Genomic DNA, 20,050 nt, shown 5'->3' on the forward strand with positions numbered 1-20,050 from the left:
GGCATGCCAAGGGTTCCTGGGGCTGCAGAGCAAGATGCTTCCCCTGCTTGGCTCTGCCTTAACATCACGACCACTTTCCTCGAACATCCTCGGTCCTTGCACACTGCTGACATCTCTCCCACATCCCTGCCGGCTCCTCCTTGCCCAGGCAGGGAAACCCAAGCACGGGGCTTAGCAGCCTCATCGCAGCAGTGACCACTGCTTTCATGCCCACTTTGCAGCAGGCATTTATTTCCCCCATAGGCTCCTACCCCCTCCAAACACCACCAAAACCATGCCCGGAGCACCGGGGAGACAACTGCGAGCGAGCGCTTACCTGTGCTGCCGCCTCGGTCCCCCTTCTCTCCCTTCGGGCCTCGGTCACCTGGGAAAAGAAAAAGCACGGGGCATAAATCTAGCTAAAATCAGATTTTTACTGGATATCCTGCTCTTAGGTAATGCTGTGTGTCTGTAGCTCTTGGAGGGCTTTATCAGTTTGGGGAAACTGAGGCACGAAGCAGCAAATGATTTGTTGGCCCCTCTCCTGACCCCGCAGATGTGCTGAAAGGCAATGGGACCCACTTTCTCACTCCACCACCTTCTCCCGGGATCCTCCTTTTTAAAGGCAAAACCAACCTGGCCCTGGGAAAACACAGCTTCGTGCAGGATTTATCCCACGTGGGGCCAGCCGCTCCCCGGGCTATGTGTGTTTGTATTTCATGCCCAAAGTGGCTCTTTCCCTCTGCATCTGGGGGGGGGGCCCAGCCCTGGGTCTCCCCTCGGTGGTGGGGTTGGAGCTGTGCAATACCCCCCCAATCTGGGTGCAGGGTAAGGATGGGAGCATGGGGAACCCCCCAAAAATCCTCCTGGGGTGCATGTCCTGTAGCAGATGGAGGACGGAGGGTTGGTGGTCCCTCCAACCATCCCACCCCCTCTGCTACCCCCCCCACCCCGAACAGCCAAGCCCTTCCTGCAGGGCAGTAGTAGAGCAGGAATAAAGGAAAGCAAACCCTGAATTTGGGTCTGAAAACCCCTATTTGGGACTCAAAATGCTGCATTTTGCCGGGGTCAGGGACAGGGACGTGGTTTCCCACAGCCTCGACGGAGCATCGACGCTTCCTGCACCCAGCTGGTACCTCCTCAAGAGCAGATTTGCTGAACCCAAACCCCATATCCATTGAGAAGCAACGATGCTGGAGGGTTCAGACCAGCTGGGTAAACAGGCTGCCTTCAAAACCACGCCTATTTCCATATAAAAATAATGGGCTGAATAATTATCTGTGTCATGGCTTGGCTTTCTCCGCAGCTGGCGGGCATGGGCTGCCTCTGCCTGCATCCCACCACCTCCCTTAACCCCTGCCCAAACTCCGGCTTTGCTCCTGGCAGGCAGCAGCCGTGTTTTCCCTTGGTGTGCACCACAGAAAACACTGTCCTGAGTGGGACCGTGGGCTTGGCTTTGCTGGTCCTGGCTTTGACCCAAGGCTGCAGAGGGAAGGGGCTGGAGAAGGCTCCAGGCTGCTCCGGCCAGCAATGCTCCGGGTGAGCCCCAGCCCTGCGGCACGGCCTTGCTTCGACATATCCTCCTCTTTTGTCTCCGTGTAAGAACAACAAACAACACAGACACACACACTCAGAAATTTCTTATAAAATAAAATAATAATAAAAAAAAAAAAAACCCGCGTGCAGGAAATTCTTGCCCTTTAACTTGGAGGCTCTGGGAAGGCGAGATTGCTCCCCTGGGCAGCCGCAGCTGTGTCAGATGGAGGAAAGCTGCCTGCAGCCTGCCCCGCTGATGGGAACCAGATGACAACAGCCCCCCGAGCAGCAGGAGAGAGGCCAGAGATGCTGCTTGCCAGCACGTGATAGTACTGGGACGCTGGAGTGGCCCGTGCTCTCCACCACCATCCTTCCCCAGCCCCGAGAAAAGGGGGCTGGAAAGCAACAGTTATGGTTCTTATGTGTTTGTCCCCAAAAATCCGGCTCTTCCAGAGCAGAAGTGCTTTCCCTGCAGGGTCTGGGCTGCATCGTATAGGGCATCCTATAGGGATGATGGAGAGAGGTGAAGGTGGAAAGGTGGAGCTTGAGGGACAGGAATATGTCAGCCGTGCTGGGCAGAAACACTGTGAGCTGAAACTCCTAGACTAAATAACTGCTGTATCGTTGCTGCTCTCAGGGAGGCGACAGCAACTGGGACAAGTCGGGGACTTCAGAGATGCTGCAGGGTAAGGAAATACTCTGATGGCGGGAGACCTCAACCACCAGAAATGGTTAGAAACCCTTAAGGAAAAAAACAAGGCAAAAAAATTCAGCACAAATTGAAACTGTACTGCACTGCTGCAAGAGGAACAGGTTGCCCAGAGAGGTGGTCGCTGCCCCATCCCTGGAACCATCCAAGGTCAGGTTGGACAAGGCTCTGAGCAACCTGATCTGGTTGAAGATGTCCCTGCTCATGGCAGGGGGGTTGGACTGGATGGCTTTTAAAGGTCCCTTCCCACCCAAACCATTCTGTGTCTGTGATTCTATGAAGAGGCATGGCTGGCAGAAAGCAGTGGAGCCGGTGGTGAGACCTCTCCAGCAGCTGGGAATGCCACAGGGGAGACCAGGGTCTCCTGGCACAGGCAGAGCGAGATGCCCAGCAGCACATCTTCAGGGCCAGATGCTGCTCGCCTGGAAGCCCCAATGCGGGTGTCATTAGCCAGCACAGTGCACCCGGGTCTCCAAAAAAGCAGCAGATGGGTTCAGCTTAAAGATGCTGAGCTGTTAACAATGGGTCTGGGGGCTCTTGAGGAGCGAGAACAGGTTACAGATGGGGCAGGAGGAACTGGTGCAATGGGCTCTGTGGCTGGACCCGTCCCAAACGCAGCTGGGGAAAAGCCCATCATCGAAGTCAATGCTGCTTTGGGATGGGTTAGTGGGTCTGACCAAAAGCACGCCATTCTAGGTGTGCTTCTCCTCCCCAACCCTGACCTGTGCTACTGCATTAGGCTGAAACTGGGTTGGTTTTTTGTTGGGTTTTTTTTTAGCTTCATATACACCTGGCAGAGGAAAGGCCCTTTAAAAGAAAGAAGCGCTTTACAGATGATGTCAACAGGCTTGCACGGGTGCTTTAAAACACATCCCATCCCCTCTGCTTATCCTTCCCCATCCACCTTGGCTTTTCCTGTGCAGTCCTCCAAGCCCCTTCATTTCCTTGCTCTCCTGGAAGGCTTTTCTCCTTCTTTTCTCTTTTTCCCTTCTTCCCACCTCTCTTTTCTCCACAGAAGCTCTCTGGTGAGCAGAGAGGACAGCCCCTTCAGTGGCACAGCTTGCTGACTTCACCCTGGGGTGAAGCCCAGCTCCCCGAGGTGTCAGGGCTGGAGAGTATCCCTAGCTGGGGACAAAGCCCTTGTGAGCTGGAAAGGAGACAGCCTCGGGGCTGGGGCAGAGCCCACGAGTCCAGGAGACCCCCTTGCTGGCATCACTGCTGGTCCTCCCAGGAGGTCCTGCCCAGTGCCTTCACCCAACAAGCGCCAAGGTCTCGCTCGGCCGTTTCCCGCTGTGGGTGAATCAGTGCAGCTCAGTGTTCTTTTCTGGACTGTGCACACAATTTTGGCACAGGCGCCACGATGAGTGACCCCCAGCTCTTCCCATGGCAGGAGCTCAGTCCCCACCGACATCCTGCTCCTGGGCATCACCTCTGCTCCAAAAATCAGCGCTGCTGAGAGAGGCAGGGCACAAAACCTGCAAAGCTCATGGGAGAGGACATCACTGGAGGAGGGTGGACAGAGCTCCTGGGTCTGCAGGGTGAGGTGGACCACCACAGTCTCAGAGCAAGCCCCGGGAGAAGCTGCCAAAGCCCCATCTTCACAGGCAGAAACATGTTCTGCCTTCAGCAGCATGCCAAAAACCTCCTCCTTGCCTGCACGTGGTGTTTAGGAAGGGGTCTTCTCTTATTGCCCCAAATTTATCTATAAATTAGCGATCCCTACCTTGGCTCAGTTACTGCTGTTTCCTCCTGAACGTGTTCCCTGCACGATGTTCTCCACGGAAGAGTGAAGAAGACTGATGTACACTGACTTTCCAGAATAATTTTCCCCATTTGGAACTGAGGAAAATAATACTCCACTGGGGTAATTTTGAGGGAAAATGCATCAAGGATAGGAAAATACCAACAAGGGAAAATACTCGTGACTCTGCTGTGGAGAGGAGAAACCAGCCCTTGACCAGGTCAGACCATCTCTGCGAGACGGTTTGACTCAGGATTTTTGTGAGGAGGCTCACCCACCCCAGATGCCCCCCGCCCCACGACAGGCTGCATTTCCCAGGGAACTGATAGCTCTCCTGTGCTCAGAAGAAAGTCATTATAGATGTGTAAGACTAGTGCTGCAGGAAAACAGGCCTTTACTTAAAGCTTGGGCTTGGACCATTGCCTGGCTCGGTGTCTGTTTCCTATAAATTTCAGAGAATCCTATAAACTGTAGAAATTCAGTGCTTGCTGCCAGCGTGGTTTGTTATTTATTGGAGAAGGGGTTGGATGGAACCCCCTTATCTGAGCACCCCTGACCTCTGGGAGGTGGGAAACAGGGGCTGTAGTTTGGGGCTCCCTTCGTAGGGGACACAGCCAAGCCCTGGAGGTGACCTCCATCCACATGGGCCAGCAAGGGGAGGTGGAGGCAGGGACCCCTGTGCTGGTGATGGGCTCTGGTGGGACCTGGGGGTGGTTCATGCCCCTGGGGGGAACACCTGATGGCTTTGCTGCCGTGGAGTCATCCTCACCCCAAACCAAGGACGCCTCCAAGAAATGCACAATGAAGGGGGTGCATCAAGGACACAGCTGGTGGAGCCTTGGAGACAGCTTAACCTTCTTCAAGCCAAGAGGTCTCCTCAGATACAGGGATTACTCTACGCCAGTGAAAGGATGATAGCCAGAAGCAATGTACCGCATGGCAAAGATCCGCCGACCCTTTGGCATGCCGTCTGACCCATCGCCTCCCAAAACCAAGAGCAGAAGTGCTTCATCTCCCAAGGCAAGGGGGCTTGAGACGCAGACTGGCTTTGGGGAAGGGTCACCAAGCTTGTGGGGGTTGATGCTCTACTACTGTGGCGTGGCCACGGCTCTCCCCTGAAGGCAGGGGCTGTGCTGGGGGTGGTCTTCACCACCTCCTGGGCTGGTAGGCACTGGAGAAAGGCTTCATCCTCTGTGTTGTGTCTCCAGAGAGCTCCTTGCTGCAGCTGTGGTGCCCACCACGGGGTCTGTTAACACATCTCAGCACTGACCCAGCACAGCAGGGTGGAAATGTGTTGCAGGAGCCCATCAACCTCCTTCCTCCAGAAGGGACCCGTCCCCCGGGGATGAGCTTTGCAGAACAAATCTGGCATCAGGGCTTGGTCCTCTGCTGAAGCCCAATTCAACTGGCCCAGGCTCCTCGGGATAATTTGCTTGTCTAATGAGTGCTTGGCACCGGCCAGTGAGAAAAGCCCACTTTCCTCTGCTCCGGGGAAGGAAAGGAAACGGCGGTCCCGAAGCGCGTTGTGGTTTTGGTTGGCGGACCTCGGCGTTTGATGTGCTGCCAGGAACATCTCGGCGCCGATGTCTCCCTTGCGTTAGCACCCGTCCCTGCAGCGCTCACGCCTTTGCAAGGCTTGTGCCAGGGACATATCCAGGGATTCGTCTGACCCTCTGCAGCATCAGACCAGGCGTTTTCACCCCGCAGCTCAGATGAAGTCCTGCACCCCCACAACAGGTTATTGCAATCCTGCAGGCCAGAGTTACCTCCAAAAAACCCAAGAGAGAGCACTGGAAAACAAGCATGAAATGCTGATTTCTTTATTCTTGCACCACGTAGGGCTCTGTGCCCCACTGGCAGCCTCTGCCTTGGTGGGAGGATGGAGACTTGTCCCAGCCACATCATACCAGAAACCCTGGGCGTCCAGTTAGATGGGATGGGGTGATGGAAATAACACCCAGCAGTGCTCTTCGAGACTACACAGCACTGCATAAATATTGTCTAACCAGCCACGTGGCTTGGAGAGCCATCTCCAGCAGCTAACGGTCCTCAGGAGGTCAGCTTGTGCCCGAACTGGGGTGACTGGGAAAGCGGTGGGATGAACAGAGCCATCGTGTCGGTAGGGCAGGTGATCACAGCAGCAAGGGCTCGAGGGAAAGAGGACCAGACAGGTGCTAATCCTGCAGGAAACCTTCTCGCCTTGGGCTGGAGCTCTGGGAGCTTCATGCTGCTCCCTTGCTACAGGAGGCCACTGGCAGCATCTCATCTCCCGCATCTCCTTTCTACCTGGATCTAAAGCTCCCTGGGGCTGCACCAGGAGGCACTGGCACTGGGAGGCAGATGGCGTGTCCCTAGGAAAAGTCCTTCTCCTAAAGACACCACAAAGAGGAGAAGGGATGGCAGATGTGCTCCTGCCCCTAGACTACAAGGAGCTTTCTGGTGGCATGCAAGATAAAGGAGATGTCCACCGCTGTGGCTACCGCATGTGAAGGATGGGTCACCAGACACAATGTGGGGTTCTCACCCCAACCCCTGCCCCTAGCAATGACCAGCACTTTGGAGGACATACAGGAAAATTGGACGCGAACTCTGGCCAGCTCGCCAGCTCGATGCCAACTTTGCAGATAGAGCAGAGAGGACACTTAAAGAGGACGTTTTCATAGAATCATAGAATCATTTAGGTTGGAAAAGACCTTCACGATCATCGAGTCCAACCACCAACCATGCCCACTAAACCATGTTCCTTCAGCTTTCACACGTGCAATTAACCCAAGGAGCTTGTTGCATGAAAGCAAGAGCTTGCAAGACAGATAATGCATGGGACCTCTGGAAGAAATGACAGCAACACCCGCAGCCTGGAGGTTCCGGGCATTTTCCAGACCTGGACGTTGGTCTGTGGCCATGGCCCCAGGTACTGGTGGCCAGTGTGGCCATGTCACAGGTCAACATCACCCACAAACATGAGATGAGGGGAATACACCACTTTGGCCACCGGCGACCAGGGCAGCTCTGCCCTGGGTTATGTCTCTTCCTTGGGCTGCGCTCCTCCTGCCTCCCCCTGCCCACAAGGAATTCTGAGGCAGCAAAGATCATGGTTTGAGATTATCCATCCTGTTTTAGGTTGCAGCACAGAACTTCTTTTAAAAGGTCTCCTGGGACAGATCTGTCCTGCTAAATAGGTGCGTGGCCACTTCCTACACCCACAGCTTCTCCCTGCTCTTAGCCGGGGTGTGGTGAGGTGCTGCAAAACCACAGCGAGCCAGAAAAGGTCACCAGAAAACAAACACAAGGCTATTCCTAAAACCCTGCCAGAGCCAAGCGTGGGAGGGCAGCCCAGCAGGTCCTCACGGGGCTCTGGTGAGGGCTCGGTGCAGGCAGCGCTGCCTGCCTGCCTGCCTGCCTGCGCCGAGCCCCACTGCGTGGCAGGAGCATCACAAACCCAACCGTTTTGCTCCTCTCCCTCCAAGCCCAACTCTCTCCACCGCTGTGCCTTGGTGGAAAGGTCTCAGTGCAGATGTTTTTCATGTGCACGCTCCCAGCTCAGCAAGATTTCCTCTCCCCCAAGGAGCTCCAGGAGGGTCCCAAGACAGAGGACCCACCACTCTCACACCCATGACTCTGCCCCTCATCCCAATGGTCTCCAGGGCCAGTTTGCTGCCCAAAAAGCCCAGCCAGACCCCACGACCCAGCTGGGAGCATGTACAGAGGCTGGTCCTTACCTTTGAACCCCCGCATCCCCACTGGACCTGGAGGGCCAAGGTCTCCTTGGTCCCCTTTCAAGCCACGTGGTCCTGGTGGTCCTCTCTCCCCAGGTAGCCCTGCAGCGAGGACAAAGATGCAAAATGACCCTGTTGCCACAGAGACCTACACAAACCAGATGTACACACACACACACACACACACACACGTGTCCTGCTTGCCAGCAGACGTGCCAGTCGGTCTCTGGTTCTTTGCCAGGAGTCGGGGACCATCAGGAGACACCTGAGAGTCCAGCCCATCCTCTCTTTCTGCACCTGCCCCTGGATACGGGATGGATTTAACCCAGAGACAGGCTGGTGCTAATGCAGCTCTGAGCATCTTCAGGCTCAGATGAAGGTAACTGGGCTCCAAAGCTGGTGACCAAGGAGGAAGAGTGAGGAGCCAGGGTGGAGCAGAGACCCCAAGGAGTCATGATGTGCCCAGTCTGAGCTGCAGGTCCCTCGCATCCATGCACGCTGACCAGGTGGGTTTGCTATTTATTGGAGAAGGGTTTGGATTAAAAACCCTTACCTGAGCACCCCTGAGCTCCAGGAGGTGGGAAGTGGGGGCTTTAGTCGGGCTCCTTTTGTAGGGGACACAGCCAAGCCCTGGAGGTGACCTCCATCCCCGTGGGCCAGCAAGGGGAGGTGGAGGGAGGGACCCCTGTGCTGGTGATGGGCTCTGGTGGGACCTGGCGTTGGTCCCACCAAATCCACCCAGCAGGGACTCAGCCCGAGCCTGAGTTTGGGTTAGATCCAAAGCTCCTTGGGGATGAAAATCCTCCAGCACCCGAGCTCAGCCCCCTGCCTGGCACGATGCTGCTGGTCTCCCCTGCCCGTGTAGAGGGACCCCCAGATTCCCTGGGCGCTGCGCCTTCTGCCCCTCCTGGGCTGGGCTCTTCCAAATTTAGTCAGTAGTTTCCTCTGGTTTAAGAGGAAAAAAAGGTGCCAGGAGGAATTTGGGCACCAGCTCCATTGGACATGGTCTGGGGCTTAACTCTTTCCCTGCCGCATCTGGCCAACACCTCGCCTCCCTCCCGGGGGGATGCTGCAGCATGTCACAACGTGGTTTCGTATTTGGGTAGAAGAGCTGGGGCAGAGGCAGGATGGTAGATCTGCTGTGCAAAAGGGGATTTACCAGGGATGCTTTACAATGCCTGGCTGCACCTGAACCTGAGCTTCCCATATCCAAAGGGCTGGTGCTGTGACCGCATCTGGAAAAGCACCAGAGAAAGCGAGACAGAGGAAGACCCAAAAATAGTGGCCCTTTCAGCAACTCTTCCTGAAGGTGAACCCTCCAGAGATTGTTTTGTTTTTCTGTTTAAACAAAAAAAAAAAAAAGAAAGAGAAGAGGAAAGCAGCCAGACGATATATTTCTGATGCTTGTTACACCCAAGAAAAACAGCCATGAATCTGTCAACGCAAAAAAATATAGCCGTCGGTGAAAGGAGCATGGGCAGCCAGCGCTGAGAAGGGCTTTCAGAGAGCGATCGGGTTTCCAGGCTGGCTCTGCCTAATTTGGCTGGTCCTGCCGCCCGCCGGGGAGCAGGGGGGAAATGGGGTACCAAAATATGAGGTTTTAAGCCCAGCCTAATACCAGCAGCTCAGATGCACGGGGCCGGGGCGCTGAACCTGACTCTGACACCGATAGTCCTACGTGGGTCATGTCTTCAGCAGTCAAGGTGAAGCCAGGGCTGGACATCCTCTGGGATGGAGAAGGAGGTCCATGCCCCTGGCAGGACGGGTCCTGTTGCCTCAATAGGAAAGAGGCTCTTGGGGACAGAAAATCCTTACCAAAGGGGATCCTCCATCACCTCTGTGCCATCCCTGGCTCTCGGATGCAAAGCCAGTATTTCTAGGTTTGGCTTAAAATTAGAAACAGGCTCAAGCTGAGTCCTGTTCCTCAGGGTGGGGGGTGTCTTCTGTTGTTTTTTTAATTGAATTTCTCTCAAAACCAATGGTTGGAATTAAGAAGGGGGAAAAAATATTGGCATTCTTCACATTGAAAAAAAAGCATCCCATGAAAAGCCTCAGAGCTGCAGCTGGTGGCTGAGTCCCCCCTGCCAGGCTGGAGGGACCCCACGCCAGGTCCCTGTGTGCTGCCAGGGGGGTGCAGGCAGCGGGGCCAGCCCTCGTACCGTCTAAGGGCTTGGGTTTAGTGAGCGTACCTTGTAAGGGCTTGGTTTTAGTGAGCACGGGGTGATGGCCAGCCCCTGCAACACACCTGGGCTGGGTGGCTGTGTTGAAGGAGCCTGGGGGCATCAACCTGCAGGTGATGGACCCTTGCGGCTCTCGCTGTCCTGGGGCCAGCTGGGAGATGAGACAGACTTTTTGCCCCTAAAGGCTGGCTGTCTGGAGATGGGGCAGCAGGTTAATCCTGTTGTTCCTCAAGGCTTGTGCATAGCCAGCGAGGTCCCAAGGGACAGGTTGGGAAGTCACCAGGAGGTGTCCCGTTGACTGTATGGACTTTGGGTGAAGGCTTGCAGGGTTATGGGCACCCCGGAGGTGTTGTTCCTTACCTCGCAGCCCAGGCAGGCCAGGAAGACCAGGTTCACCCTCCATCCCTTCATTGCCTTGGTCTCCTTTGGGTCCTGGTGGCCCTGAAACACACAAAGGTATTGGAGTGCAGTCATCGTGCCCCAGCTTTGCAGCCGTGCAGCAGATGCATGTGTGCACACACCCACCCACCCACCCTTCACCAGCCGTTAGCATTTACCAGGTGTCCAGGGACCTCTAACAAACACAGACCCCTGCAGACAGGAGCAAAGTGACAGCGAGGGAGCTTGCCAGCAGCCTTCCTCCATGATCTATGGATTTTAAAGGCCAAACACGACTACATTGACTTGTCTCACGTGCCAGAAAACTTCACCTTGCTGCTCCAGCGGTTCCACCTTGAGCGTGACTCTATGGGAAATTCCAGTCTCCTGGAATTTCCTTTTGACCAAAAGTTGTGACATCTCCAATAAAATAACATTAGGGGGAAAAAAAACAAACAAAAAAAAATGCATTTTGGAAATACTGAGATGAAGCTTTAGGAGGGGATTTGCATCACTGATCTCATCAGGAACTAGCCATTGGTAATTGCTTTGCAGTGTAAACTCTTGTGAGCGAGCAGAAAGTCCAACCCAGTAATAGAGTTATATTCCTCAGCCTGCAAAGGGCCAAGTCTGCAAAGCTGAAAACAATTATGAGCTAAATCAATTGGAAGAAAGAATTTGAACAGAAAAAAAAAAAAGACTCATGGGATGATAGAAAATAGGGCAGAGAGAGGCCTGGAGGGGTCATTTGGTCTTTGTCCTACCAAGCCAGGGCGATAATTGGAAACTGTTAAACACTGTTTTCCTAGAAACCCCAAAAGTCATAATCTCACAGTTGTGCAGAAAGCAAACAACCAGCCAGGGCTACAGGCAACGTGGTAATGCAAAAGGATCAGGAGGGGAAGAGGGGGGATGTTTAGCCGTCCTAATGAATAAGTAATTAGGATCTGCAAATGTTATGCAGAAATTAGGGGGTTCCTGAGCAGATGAACTGCAGCAAGCTCAGGAAACATCCCAAGCTGGAGATGGTCAGGTGCTGGGAGAGGACTACAGGGAAATATTGCATTAGCTTGCCCTGGGTTTCCTCTTCCCTAGGTGATGCACATCTCCGGGCACTAAGAGGACATGGGGATGGACCCTAGACCCTGTCCTCAGTTGGCAAAACAAAAGGATGCAAAGAACAATGGACACACAGGAGAGCTGAGTACAATGAGGAGGCATCTTTGGGTGGGAACAAGAGGAACCATGAGCAGCAGGGATGCTGTCTGCCCGGGGAGAGGCAGGATTGTCCATGATGGAGAAGGTCCAGCAACATTCAAGAGCTGCTCCACGGGCGAACACGGGGCAGGAGCCAGGTGAGGTGTGCACTGAGTGAAGGTGCTGGGACAGCTGGTGAAATAGTTTTCATTCCCATAGCATTAAAGAAGGGCGTTACACATCAGCCATTAAATCATTGAATCACAGAATGGTTTGGGTTAGAAGGCACATCTAGTCCAACGCCCCTGCAATGGGCAGGGACATCTTCAACCAGATCAGGTTGCTCAGAGCCCCGTCCAACCTGGCCTTGAATGGTTCCAGGGCTGGGGCAGCGACCACCTCTCTGGGCAACCTGGGCCAGTGTCTCACCACCCTCAGTGTAAAACTACATATTCTTAAATCTGCTTTCTTGCCTGCTGGAGTTTGAAAAAATGAATAGATGGGCAAATAAATAAGCAATAGGAAGCACCTGATTGCATAAATGGACGGTATTAAGTACAGCCATTGATTTTCAGTGCCCCAAAAGAGCAAGGGGGAGGTCAAGTCATGCCAGTTTGTTAAAGTGCAATAATGTGTGTATGTTTAGGCTGCCCCATATCACCCAAACTCTTCTGAAACAGAGAACTAATGGAGAATGTATTAAAATAAGTCAATACCATTAATTTCAGCCTACAAGGTGTTACAGAAAGCAGAGCTTGCCAGAGATCCATGGTTTTATAGAGGTGATGGTGAGTTTGATGGGTAGCAGTGGGAGTGTCAAGGCAAAGAGGTTTTTCTACCAGCATATCTCCTGCCCGAAGGTCCCAGGTGTCCCAGGACGAGCAGCAGCGAAAACTCTGTATGACCCAGCCATGCTCCTGGGTTCAGGTCAAGTTCTTCCCTTCTCTGCTGCACCCCAGCATAGCAAAGGTTGGGCTGCTGAAAACCACTTGCTTAAACAAAACAGATGCTTTCCCACCGCGAGCAAAACTAAAAGCAACCCTGGACACATTTGCAGTGGGAGCCACCGAGGCAAGGTCTCCCATTTCGTCACCCTGACTTTGACCCAGGCATCGTCTCCGAAGGGAAGGGGTCCCACACCAATGGCACCAGAGCAAAACTACTGCTGACATGAAATCTCTTGCTTCTCCCACGCTGGCTCCGGCACAGCTCGGCTGAGGTCCCTTGTGCGGGGGCAGCTCCGACAACTTCCATCTGCTCTGGTTTTATGGGCATACTGGGAAATAATCCATACTAGGGCCCCACCTCAGTTCTGTTAACCCTGGAAGGGACATGGGAGCTGCCCGCTCAGGGCACCTCTCAGTGGGATTTGGGTTGGAGCTGCCCTTCCTCCTTAAAATCAGCTGCTACAGTGCAGCCGCCTAGTCCTCTGCCACCATCTCATCTCATCTCATCTCATCTCATCTCATCTCATCTCATCTCATCTCATCTCATCTCATCTCATCTCCTCTCCTCTTCTCTTCTCTTCTCTTCTCTTCTCTTCTACCATCTCAGAAGACCATCCCATGGGACATCAGTGAGGTCAAGGGCATGGACAGGCTAAGAAGGGAACTAAGTTTTTTGGAGGATGGCCATGGGCAACAGACATGCCCTGTAAGAGCTGGAGACTGGGAGAACACAGCCAGGGAAGAGACATGTTGTCCCTTACTCCCTTTCTCTAATGCCTGGGCTTAGAAACAGGGCTTGGAGATGGGCAGATCGTCGGGTTGATCCTGTTTGCTGGCTCCTAGGTTTTGGCATTCATCCCTCAGAGCTATTCCCACAGAAGTGAGCCCTGTGGTCCATCAGCCACCAGAACATCGCCTCTTGGCTACATCCAGGCAGCTCCGTGAGCAGAGATGGTCCCATCCCCAGGGACAGCTGGTGGGATGGGACACAGGGAGCAGCTGGGGTGGAGGACGGAGGAGCACTGGGAGGGACAGTTGGGAGAGGCTGAGCAGCACTGCAGATACCGTGCCAAGCTGGTCCCCACCCCAGAGTGTTTGGGGTTTACACTTGGGAAAGAAAACCCCAGCCCAGATGCACCCCTGCTTCACCCGCCTGCCTGCACAGGGCTGGGCTGCTCGCTGCATCAGCAGAGGAGAAAAACCTTCCAAAACCATCGGGATGAGGACTTTCATGACGTGCACAGATCTGACGGCCAGATGGGACCGTTGCAATCATCCCGCCAGACCTGCTGCGAGCCAGCACATCCCACCCAGTGAGTTGTGCGAGTGGATCCAGGCGGGCGGTGGATCTCAGGCATCCTCCCTCCTGGTGACACCGTTATTTAAGACCCAGAGCCCCTCTGTGCTGCAAGGCCAAGCCCTCTCCGAGGCACGTGAGCTGCTTGGCATGGTCGGCTGCTGGAGACGAGCCTGGGGACCTCCCGAAGCTGCCATCGCCAGCAAACAGCCTCAAAATCCAGAGCCCAGGGTAGCTAAGGTCTTGGGGGAAGGAAAATGCACCCCCAAGCAGGCAGCCCTGCATCACCCAGGACTGGCTCTGCTGGTGCAAATCCAGCTGGGAGCACGGTGGATTCATCCAAGGACATCTGGAGCCGGGGTAAAGCTAGCTGGGCACAAGGCTCCTAAAATTATCCACGACCCATCGCTGCCGACAGAAAGCAGGGAAGGAGGAGGGATGGGGAGAGAGGGAAGTCGGGGCTGCCAGGAATGTGTCAGGGCAGCGGCTGATAAATCAGGTGCTGGCCTGTTGGGAGGGGATTTGTTTTGCTTTCTGCTTATGTTAATTGGATTAACATGGCGCATGGGTATCGGGCTCCGTGATGGCCCCCTTCCTCGGTGGCTTCATCCAAGAGAGGGTGACATCCTCCCCACAGCAGTGTGGGGAAGAGAGGGCACCAGGGGTGGGTAGGCACCTAGGAAAACCTCAAAGTTTCGCAGCAATGGCTGCGACGTGGTCCCAGCAGCCCCGAACCAGGCGTTGGGAGCCAACGTCCCCCAGGGACCAGGGAAATTACCCCAGTGAGTTGCTGGTACCCACGGGTGATGGTTGGCCTGGATGGGGAGATGTAGCTGCTGCGGTTCAAACCACATCTGTCCCCTCTTGGCTCAGCAGACGGCCAGAGGGAGCAAGTGCCTTGGCGTCAGCCCCTTCCTTCCCCATCTGGTATTTCAGCTGGAAGCACCAGAAATGAGCAACAGCCTGTTGCATCTCCGCAAGTGCAAATCAACAGCCTAGAAGTGAGACAGCAACTGCCCCTCAACCTTTTGCTCTGCCCCCAGGAGCTTGCATTGGGCTCTTCTGTGTTTCTTCATGGTTTTCCCCCGCCTCCCATGGCCAGTTCATTCCCTGGACTGTGATCAGGTCATGGCATTTAACAGCCATGGATGTGTCCTGCATGAATTTGTCCAGCTCCTGCGCTCATGAGATAATGGTGTGACAAATGGCTGGATCTTGGAGATAATTAAGACAAAGGGAGTAGATGCTTAACAGACTGAGGGGAGGATTACCAAGGTAACCATATAACTAAAAAAAAAAAAGGGTATTAGGAAAACTAGGGTCAATGGTCAAGAGTTAGCAGGGATGGGTTGTTTATTTCACCACGCTGAGGGTGGTGAGACACTAGCCCAGGTTGCCCAGAGAGGTGGTCGATGCCCCATCCCTGGAACCATTCAAGGTCAGGTTGGACGGGGCTCTGAGCAACCTGATCTGGTTGAAGATGTCCCTGCTTATTGCAGGGGGGGTTGGACTAGATGACCTTGAAAGGTCCCTTCCCACCCTAACCGTTCTGTGATTCAATAATTCTATGATTTGGGAGGGGCTGAGGGTGGTAAAGGAGGAGAAGATGGGAGGGGGAAAACAGAGTAAAGGGGATGTACGGTGAAGTGAATTATGTGATTGATGATGACTGAGGGTACTGGTGGTCAGCCTTCTGTTTGATCGCTGCAGTACGAAGCAGGGCAAGAAACCCCCCATCTCTGCTGCGCTCCATCTGGTTCACTTTCATGATCAGGAGGGACCTGGCAGTTTTTTCCTGGCATCTCTGAGGGAACCTTGGGAGCTTTCTCCCTAACATGGATGGAGGAGCATTTGGAGAGTCCGAGAGTCCAAGGTAATGGAGACACCTGAACACCACAGACACCTAAACAGTGGTGCCTGGTGGATTTGATACACCAAGGAGTACCTGAGACATCCCCACAGGACATTCCCATGCCACAGCACCACCCAAAGCACCGAGAATACCCCCCCATCCTCACGACAGCTTCATGCACCGACGAGGGAGCTGCTTACAAGAGATGCTCTGCTTACCCCGTATGACGGAGATGTTCTTCAGTGCGACGGAGTGCTCCCAGTCCTTCAGCCGCAGGTCCTCCGTCACGTTGTTGAGGATGGCCAGCTCGTGCTTCAGCTGCTCCTCCATGGCTATATGGATGAGACGCATCTGCCGGGCATCTTCGGTGGCGTTGCTGATCAGCACCTGCAGGTCCTGGATGCGGGTATGGTGGATGTTGACGTCGTAGGAGAAGGTCCTGTTCATGGTGTCCACGGCCCCGCTCACGGTCGTCACCTGGTCACTCAGGCTCTCCACCCTGCTGCCCAGGTGGCTCAGGAGATGGTCATGGTGCTGCAGCAGCAGCCGGCTGCTGTTGCCTTCCACGGAGAGCTTGTACATCTCCTGCTGAGCTGCGTCGCTCTGCTGGGTCAAGCTGTCCCAGAGGTTGGACACTGCTTTGTCGGTTTGGCTGGCCTGGGTCTGCAGGCTCCAGAGAAGCCCTTCCAGCTTCTGCAGTGACCCCGTCATGAGGAACAAGGAGTCTGAGTGGTTCTGCAGGAGGTCCTGGAGCCTCCAGATGTGATCCAGCACATCCCCCTTCATGGGTAGGTGCAGCAGCTTCAGCTGCATGTCCCGAAAGCTCTCGTTGAGGCGGTTGACATTCCCCATCAGCACCTTCAGGTCCTCGGGGGATGTCTGCGGTCTGGAGACTGCAAGGGATGGAGACGAGTGGGACATCAGAAACCACCCCATGGAGGTGGGGACCCTCCTGAGAGGTGCAACCCCGTCTCCTCCCAAGGAGTGCTTGGACATCCCCCTGTTCCTTGGTGCTTGGAGGTAGAAGCCCAACCTCATAGCCCCAAAAGGTTCATCTCACCAGCCCCTCTTTGGCCTCATGGTTTTCTCCATGGTTGGAGAAGGAGGTTGGTTGCTGAAGGACTGGAGAAGGAGGCACCTCGCTCGGGAGGGACAGCAAAGGCTCCCAGCAGCTCTGGGCTTCAGGGTGGCTCTGGGCTTTGCCAGATGGGTCACGATGCTACAAAGCTCTGCCTCGTGGCTTCACCCGGCTTGCGTTTGCCTTTGGTCAGAGGACTGACTGCTAACAGCATCCGCTTCCCTCTCCTAAAAACAGACCTTAAAACCTGCTTCTTCCCCCGCTGAGGTTTTAATTTTAATTTTAACAATCAGGTTTCCCTTCTGGCCGCTGATCTTGGACCTCAGCTCAGCCCCTTGCTCTATAATGAAGACCACAAGGCTGGCTCGGCAGGTCTCCACGGCGCTGGGTGCGGTTTGCTGTCAGCCTCCAAGCACCACATCCCGCATCCCCGGGCTGCCACAGCTCTTCCCAAGGTTCCTCCCTGGGTTTCCTCACCCACCCCGGCTCAGGAGCATCCTTCACCCCCTGCCTCTGCAACCCCGGTGGCAGAGAGCTCCTGGCCACCCAGGCACCCACCCCAAACTCCTCCTGGCCTCGTACCAGCTCCCAGAGCACCGAGACGGGGTTCGGAAAGGGAACCTGGAAATTTGGGGGGAACCTCTTGCTCTCAGCAGCTCCTAGCACCACTCCAACAACCCCCTGCCCAACAAGCCCAGTAGCATCCAGTAAAGCCCGATTCTGGACCCTATCACCCCGCCGCACACCTTGGTGCCCCCCAAAAACGCTGATCCAGGCAGGGGAATATAATCTTCTCCCTCTGCCTTGTGTTGATGCTGGGTCTCCAATGCAGCCCGGGGTGGGGGACTCAAAGCCAAATCCACACAAATAATGAGATTTTTTTTTTTTTTTAAATAAATAATCCCCATTGTTCTTTAAGCTGTGGTGGGGCTTCGGCTGGCGTGACGCCGCGGGCTGGCGCAGGACCGGCCTGGCAGCTCACCCCCTCATTTCCATGGAGGAGAAACGGAGGGAAGCCATTTGGTTTGAATTAAAATCGCAGGAATAAGGAGAGGGTGAAAGCAGACGTGCATACGCGAAGAGCTCCAGCCCCCCCCACCCCAGGTTTGGGGCCACCCGCAGCGGTGGCACTGGGTGCCCGGCGTGGGGACCGGGGGGACCCGCCGTGCCCAGAGAGGGGCTGTGGGAGCACCGTGGGGCGAGCAGCCGCCCCCCAGCTCTGCCACGGGCTGGTGGGTGCCATAACGGAGGAGCTGAGCATCTTCCAGACACTGAAGGCATCTTTCCTCCATTAATTAGCCCCCGCTAACTAATCCCGCTGCTGGACTGTCCCAGTTCCCCAGCCTGCAGCGTGCCATCTCGGCATTCTCCTCCTGGGGCATGGGGACGCTTTTTGGTCCCCTCTGCGCATCCCTGCTTGTCACCCACATCACTGCAGGGGGGACGTCTCAATGTCACCGGTTATCGCCCGTCCCTGCTGTGCCAGGCGCCCAGTGGGCACCGTCTTTGCCCGTGGGGGTTCACAACGGGGAAGGCAACCAAGCGACATCCCCAAAGCCACCCCGAGAGGGGACAACTGGCAAGGAAAGACCTTGGGAAAAATCGCCACGGGGCTGGTAAATGGGTGGGTGCCGCTGCCTTCTGCGTGGGTGACCAAAGCTGTTGCGTCAAGTTTTTCTCGACTCAGGGTGCCCATGATGGGTGCAGAGACAACCCACGGCTTCCTTGCAATGAAACCAAGGGGGAAAGCAACCCTGTGTAGCCAGCACAAGGAGAAATAACCCAAATCCCAGGTCCTGCGGTGGCCGAGGGCTGGGAAGCATGGGCAGGCTCCTCTCCTTTGCACCTGCGGTTAGCTGCAAAGCCCACGGAATTCTCCAAATTCCCATAAATCACTTCCAATAACCATCTGGGATCCCCGCGGCTCTCCTCTGCCCAGCCCTGGCACCGCAGCCGCCAACCCGAGAGCAGCAACTGAGGCTGCTCCAGAGCATCCCGCAGCCAAAACCACACCGGGAAGCTTCCAAGCAGCAACACCTCCAGCCTTGGGCTGCTCCGTGCATGCACGTGCATGCGTGCCAGTGGCTCTCCTGCCTCCCAAATCTTCTGCCTCCCACTTTCCACTTGCCGGGTTGGTAGGATGGACTAATCCTGCCACAAGGCAGAGGCACAGACATCGCACTGCTCAGCAGGCGAAGCTGTGGGCCAGGGCTGCAGGCGCAGGGCTGAGCCAGAGGAGCAGAACGTGGGCGTTGTGGGCCCGTAACACCCTCCTCGGTTTCTGTTCTTTGCATGAAATCGAGTGCTCGGGAGTGTTAGGGCTGCTAGGAGCCTGGAGCGCACACACAGAGGCATGCACACAGCTCATGTGCGCACACACATGCTCACACACGCGTGCAGGCATGGGCACAGCACAGATACTTAAGCACACGAGTACATGCGTGCCTGTGCACAGCACAGACATGTACACACACACACGCATGCGCACAGCGCGCACAAACACGCATGCACACAGCACATGTGCAGGCACACGGCACACACGTGCACACATACAAGCATGCACCCAGTGCGCACACCCATGAATGCACCCAGTCAGACATGCAAATGCACATGCATGTATACACACACGAATGCACACACACACGCACGCACACAGAGTGCACAGAAATGCATGCAGCACGCACGCATGCATGCATGCACACAGCGCACAGAAACACACACACACGTACGCACACATGCACCCAGCACTGACATGTTCCCTGCCATGGAGCCCCAAAATACCGCCTGGCAGCACTGGGGGTGAGCTAACGGTCCTCAAAAGGCTCCACGAGCAGCTTCTCCCTCCTGCTCTTGTGCTCTGGGGACATGCTGTCGTCCCGGCTGCTGTCTCCACTGGGGTTTCAAGGAGAAAAATCCTGCAAGAATTCCACGGTCCTACCCCAAAATCCTTTCCAGGTCCTTCTGCCGCTGCTGAACCGAGCAGCACCAGCCCTGTGCAAGGTCATGGCTTGCACATGTGCTCGCGGGCATGCACGTGGGCGTGAAAAGCGCTAAAAAGCTAACGGGCATCGAACGAAGGTGGCACAGTAGAGCCCTAGAGAGACAGAAGGAGGCGGTTTCATGTGGGTAAGCCATGGAACAGCTTGCTGCAGGAAGGCTGGAAAAGTACAAGGCGAGAAATGCCTTGAGGTTACTAAATATACATATATTTATATAAATGCATACCTATATGCACACAGCACAATGCAAATGTGCATGCACGCACCTGCCCTCTCTGCACACCTGCATTGCAGCCCGTGCAGATGCACCCTGAGCTGCGTGCGTGCACACACACACACAGTCACGCTCACACACATTTTTGCACGACGGGGACCAGCTTGCTCCAGGGGAGCGTTTCGTGCCTGCACGCCATCGGCTCTGCCAGAGGTAATCCGGCCTCG

At 55.2% G+C, this 20,050-nt stretch overlaps 1 protein-coding gene across 1 annotated transcript in view; it reads right to left on the minus strand.

The window, feature by feature from the left end:
• SCARA5 (scavenger receptor class A member 5) overlaps positions 1–20,050 on the minus strand; it is a 46,676-nt gene that overhangs the window by 7,124 nt on the left and 19,502 nt on the right. Inside the window, 4 exon segments of the mRNA XM_030037771.2 lie at positions 317–364; positions 7,685–7,783; positions 10,222–10,302; positions 15,751–16,425. Of these exon segments, the coding sequence (XP_029893631.1) occupies positions 317–364; positions 7,685–7,783; positions 10,222–10,302; positions 15,751–16,425 (903 nt within the window).

The sequence above is a fragment of the Aquila chrysaetos genome, chromosome 15 (assembly GCF_900496995.4).
Source record: "Aquila chrysaetos chrysaetos chromosome 15, bAquChr1.4, whole genome shotgun sequence".
NCBI classification, from domain to species: Eukaryota; Metazoa; Chordata; class Aves; order Accipitriformes; family Accipitridae; genus Aquila; species Aquila chrysaetos.